The following is a 5944-nucleotide window of genomic DNA, read 5'->3' as shown; positions in this document are numbered from 1 at the left end:
AACATATAATTTTTTTTAATTGCTACGGCACCAAAGTATCACATGTGCCATGAACATAACAGTGAAATTTTAGCTACATGTATAGTATTAAATGATATATGAATAAGATTTCAATTTGAGTTATCGCCCTTTTTCCTTCAACTTTTACACATTAAAAAAAATCAGAACAGTACCAAAGAATTCAACTGAAAATAATTACATTAACTGTAGTTTAACGTCTTCAAATCTGTTTCTCAATGCTAAAAATAAATGATTTACTGCCTATATATAAATATTGTTAATGATATGATATAAAACTTTTGTAAACATATGGAATGATGCTTTTTCTGGAAAGATAAATATTTCCATTACATTTTCCAATACTTTTATGAATAGAGTTACTTTTCTACCCGACATACACACGGTGCACTGCCTTGATGTACTGAGAACAGTAGGGACACTGCTCTGTTTCATGTTCACATTCATCACAACATCCATGACGACATGGTAGGAACATTACACACACTACACGATCACAACACATGCAGCACACACAGCTGTCTGTAATATGTATTTATCATAAAATTACAATACAATTAAAATTTAGAAAGTTGTTTTTTAAATTTTGTTTTCATCAACGATGAGTTAATGAATCCAAAGCAATTAAGCAATTTTAAATAGTACGCTTAAAATGAAAGGGGGTCGCTTAATCATGTTTTTCTCCCCAGGTAGTAGTGAAATTTTATAAATCAGAATTCTGTTTTAAAATGAAAATCTTCGCAATTAAAGCCTCAACAACAAAAATAAAACTTTGACATAACACACCTCCACTGAAGGCTTCCTCCTCCTCCTGGTCAGCCTCAAAGAAGAATCTCAGTATGTCTGTTGACGTCACATCCCGAATGTCTGCAAAAAAGATTTAAAAGGTCTCATGTGATATCAGCAAAAATATGTGCAAACTCGTAGCGGACATAGATAAGTTTGTAACCAAAAATTAGTAGTTAATACTTTAAATCTGAAAATAGTGCTGGGAAAATATCATACCAAGTGTTTGGGATAACGTGTTGTATGCTCGAAGGATGTCGTCAATATTAAAAGAGAAATCGAGCGCTTCTTTTAGAGAATCCAGATGTTTTATATGATCCAGTGTAACGGTTTCCCTTGTTGTCTGTTGATTTTCTAAATCCTGAAATTTACAAACAAATAATGACAACTGAATTAAGTTTAAAAAACTACAGAAGCGTCGAATAATTATAGCAGAATACAATAATGTCAGAAAGATTAATATTATGCATATCCATGTATTTTGGAAAAGGTATGATATTTTTTTTTACTCTTTTCGTTGTTCTACCTGGTCCTGTTGTCTTTGACGACATTGCTGGATAAATTTGCAATCTGGAGAATGCCGAGCGTGTTCCTCTAATGGTATATCATTTGATTCCCATTCTGAGAAGAACGTGTTACAATATGGACAACGTACACAATCAATGCATCCTGTGTAATAAAATCCAGCGTCCGCCAAATCCCTTGGGCGCTGTCTTAAGTAGGGTGGCCAGTTGTGAAATGTTGCCAACCTTTCTGTGTATGTTTGTGGTATTTCTTGTGTATTCCTCACGGATCTGCTCATTGGAGGGCATTCTTGTCCTAGAATATCTTGGTTTGGTCTTTTAAGAATTCCAAAGTCTGACAGATTGCAAGACTGCCTCATGTGACGATCTGAATTTAAAGAACCAAGGGAACCAGATATATCAAGACTTTGTCCTTGATTAAAATCACTTATATCGATTGCGGGTAGACTTCTTCGATGTAGCTGATGTTGACGATGTCTATTCGCACACTCCTCAGATCTCCTTTCAATAGGATTTGACTCTTGTGTAGATTTAGAACTGTTGGAATTATTGACAGAGTCATTTTTTTTCTGATTACAAAAATATTTAATTGATGGATGCAAAACCCGACTTGTTTGCTTCTGTGATAGCTGGTTATTTTCTTCCCTTTGAGAAGATATACCATTCCCTTCAGTTATGGAAAATTCGCTCTCTATCATTTCCCTTGTGGATTGGTTTGAGGTCACATTGCTATTTTCTGACGATAAAAACCGAGAATTTGTCTCTTCACAAATTCTTAATTGTCGGTAAATATTAGAGTTACTCTCTCTGAGATGAGGCTGTTGACCGACATTAAAATCAGGACAATCTGAGGTTTCAATTCTGAGCATTTGGAAGACATCAGGATGGTTCTGAGATGGATTGCTATCCAAAGATGGTTCTTGATAAGATGCACCAATTCCTTCCCATAGACGAATAAAAGAATGTGTACTTGCTAAATAAAAACCACATTCTGTATTTGATGAAGAGGATTGATTTAATTGTGTTGATAAATTGTTATCAGGAGAAAAATGTCCATCGATTTCATGGTTAATTGGTTCATCCGTTTCACTTCTAAAACTTTCATCACAATGAAATGGTAAAGATTCTTGTGTCCACTCACTCTGTTCATAGCCGCAGAAATTACAACGACAAAGACCCCCTCTACCTGTGTAATAAAATCCCGACTGAGCAAGGCGAATGGTACTCACTGAAATGTTATAAGGAAAAGTAGCAAAACTTGAAACTCGTCTCCACTCATTTCGCATAATAATTTGATCCTCTTCTAACTCAGAGATTTCAATATTATTGTCGGCCATCTTGAAGATTGGCGACTCCTTCTATTATCGTTTTAAAAGTCTATAGAAAACAAATAAAAGCGCAAAACTGTCATATTAACACTGTGTACAAAAATTGCTTATTTATTTACGAAGTTTAAAGGTTTTAGGACAATATCGCACAGCTGTGTTTTCTTTAATTTCTCTTCTTTTATCCTAAATGCAAGCCTAGCTTCTTCAACTTAAAAAAAAAAGTCTTCTTTATAGAAAACAAATAAAAGCGCAAAACTGTCATATTAACACTCTGTACAAAATTTGCTTATTTATATACGATAGTGTTGAAGGTTTTAAGACAATTGCACTTAGGGGATTTCGCACAGAAAATGTGACTGTGTTTGTTTTATTTAAAAATAAAATCCTATAATGTTCTTATCTTCATATAAATGAAATAATATATTTATTTTGTCAATACAATTATCCTAATTATTTTTTTCTGCCTTCTATGCATTGAACTTTTTAACACCTCTCTACAAACATTAAATAATTTATCAAGTTCAATTTCTGTGTTTAATTAATGAGTATGTGTGATAAATTATTTTTAACAATATGCTCATAACATAACTCAGTTCTTTTTGTAATCAAATAAAATGTTTGGTGTCTTGACCGTTAAACATAATAGCTTTCAGTATGATTGCTAAAATAAAAACCAATGAAATAAGTTTGTCCGTAGCAGAAAAAAGTAAAAGGTTGCGCAGCTTCTGCTAAAAAACATGGCGATGCTCGTTTGTCCATGTGGAAAAAAAGAAGTTACAATAATAGATTCGGTAAGTATTTTCATATTGTATCAATTTTAGTGAATGTTTAACACATATACAGTCATTGTAATACCACTATTAATCAGAAACTGAAATATGTTGCTTATCCATTCCATAAATCTGTCCGAGTCAACATTTGACTTTTGATTCGCGTCTTTTGTTACGAACATCAGTGTTTTTGCATTATTTGTATAATCTATTAGTGATAAAGTTTTATTGTACTATATTTTATTCTATATTCGTTAGTTTTGTTCTGCTCTTATCAAAGGATGAATACTTATTGAATATTTTTTTTAATATTGCCATATCATTTACGCAATTACGTTCGTAACAGAGACACGAAAACTTGAAGTGGTGACATAATTTGTACTTTAATTGCCTTCTTTCTGGTTTTATCAAGGATATATGATAAATATTATTAAACAGCATATGTGTTGATTACATCATGTTGTATTTTGTTTTATATACATTTTTTGACTGAATTATGTTCGTAACAATGACACAAAATCCACAAGACTCAAATTAGAAGACATAGAATATTTAGCAATCCATCTGACAATTTACTTGTCTGCTTTAATTCTCTTTGAAAGCTAGTCTATTATTAAACTTTGAAATGAAATATTAAAAGTATTAAAGAAAGTGTTCGATTGTCTTGTTATTTTTTATGTTCCTTTTTAAAGCCTGATTCGGAGTTAGGTGTCCATGTTACTTACATAATTTCTCCTTTTTTGAAACTAGAAATAAAAATTGTGACTTTTTAAATAAATTCCATTTAATATAACATTAAACATGATTTCATCATACCTTATTGATTGCATTATTTTCATATTTTAACAACTTGTTAAATTCTAGTAACATGTTACTTGTTTAGTGCTTATGTAAGTAACGGTGTCCATTAGTAATCTTGGATATATTTTCTAATTATGATAGAATAAGGCAGAAATAAGTCATGCAATAAAACATGCAAACTAGTGTTTATATACTTCAAAAAGGATTCACCAGAAAGAATAGCTTATTGATTTAAAAAACAGTCACTGTGGACACCAAGTTACGTTAAAATTTCAGACATGCTTGTACATTTGGACACCTAACTCCTCTTTAAGACTTCAGATTATCTTCCCATCAATTTTTTTCAGAAGCAGGAAGGGTACTGACTCAATTAATGTACATAAATTATGAAATTGATTATTTTTAAAAAATAACCCTTTAGTCACACATCTGAACTCAGTACTGAAGAATGAGTTATGTTGATTATTGTTTTATCTATAATAATTCACTGCGTATTGATATCATTTAAATTGACGTCACTTGACCTACCTATGCATGAATAGAGATACGTGTTGTATCAATTAGCGGTCTATAGCATGTACAGCAGGAATATTTAACAGAGTACTTACTTAACATACATGTACAAATTAATTTGGCTTATTCTTCCGCGTTTTTTGTAAAGTTTTATTCGCTTTAATTAAAAGTTTTAATTAAAAGTTTGCATCATTATTAATAAATACTTATAATAAGAAAAAAAAATCACTTTTGGACCTTTTTTCAGTGCTAATACTGAAAAGTATTATCTCGATACTTTCAATTCATTTCTTGAAATGGCGAAATTAAAATTATTGGCAAATTCCCTTAACTATATCTTTATACCATTAAGTTTTTCAAAGACCTGTTCTATCCTCGCAGAGTTACATTCAGAGGTGATAGACGATATCGAAGTGAATATGACATGTATGATTTCAAAGTTCAACGAGGATATATGCACGCTTTATGTGAAATTCTATTTAAGTCTCTCGGTTGATATACCCTGTAAAAAAAATTATCCCCTCTTCATGTATGTTATATTTTTGTCTATTATACTGTGCAGATCTTCTCTTCACTGTTTTGTCAATTATGAGAATAAAGTTTAAGGTCAATTAAGTTTTCAGGTGTTATCTATTTAAAAATTTTCATTCAAGAAAGTATGTTTCTTAAAGGCTGATCATGACCTTTGATGTGATCATATTTCCTGCTTAAAACACAATACGCAGTTTTAGAATCGATAAAACACAATCATAATGTTGATAGAAAATGTACATCAGCTCATCAACCTATAATTATTTGCTACTAGCAAATAATTAAAGATTGAGGAGTTGATGTGACAGGGATTTTTACATATCGTTTATTTTATGTTCGTTATAATTATCTTGTAAGCTAACATACAGTACAGGCCACGAGTTTTCCGCAAAAAACACGGGGCCCCGTGGACCGCAAGTCCACGCTTTAGCGTGGACCTCGAACCTTGTCGGCGTCTTTGAAGTCAGCGTTTCTGTGCACCGTGTAACACGGTGTGTCACAGTTTTGATGATAAATATTTTAAACATTTTCATTGCCCTAATTTAATAAAATTAAATCAACTTTCTTTTGAAATATTTGTTGTACTTTTCCATAAATTAATTTTGGTAATTTATCGCATACAGATGTTTAAACTTATAAGATGTCCTAAATTTAATAACAACGTACTCATGTC

General features: G+C 31.6%; 1 protein-coding gene across 1 annotated transcript; it reads right to left on the bottom strand.

The window, feature by feature from the left end:
- Positions 1–212: 212 nt before the first annotated feature.
- Positions 213–2856, bottom strand: LOC134239249 (E3 ubiquitin-protein ligase XIAP-like). Its single transcript, XM_062721415.1, has 4 exons — positions 1331–2856; positions 1024–1165; positions 805–885; positions 213–540 (listed from the first exon to the last, which is right to left on the bottom strand). The coding sequence occupies exons 1-4, from the start codon at positions 2663–2665 to the stop codon at positions 386–388; spliced, it is 1713 nt and encodes a 570-aa protein (XP_062577399.1). The 5' UTR covers positions 2666–2856; the 3' UTR covers positions 213–385.
- Positions 2857–5944: the final 3088 nt, after the last annotated feature.

The sequence above is a fragment of the Saccostrea cucullata genome, unplaced genomic scaffold, assembly GCF_032062105.1.
Source record: "Saccostrea cucullata isolate Sc308-1 unplaced genomic scaffold, CSIRO_AGI_Scuc_v1 ctg2174, whole genome shotgun sequence".
Lineage (NCBI taxonomy): Eukaryota > Metazoa > Mollusca > Bivalvia > Ostreida > Ostreidae > Saccostrea > Saccostrea cuccullata.
Note: the sequence above shows the minus strand (reverse complement) of the source record. Positions and strands in the feature narration are given on the sequence as shown.

Excerpts from the sequence above, each read along its gene's own strand:
- LOC134239249 (XM_062721415.1), bottom strand. The coding sequence starts at position 2,665 with ATGGCCGACAATAATATTGAAATCTCTGAGTTAGAAGAGGATCAAATT. Across the intron at positions 1,166-1,330 it reads GTCAAAGACAACAGGACCAG|GATTTAGAAAATCAACAGAC; the intron begins GTAGAACAACGA and ends TGTAAATTTCAG. Across the intron at positions 541-804 it reads GGAGGAAGCCTTCAGTGGAG|ACAGCTGTGTGTGCTGCATG; the intron begins GTGTGTTATGTC and ends TACATATTACAG.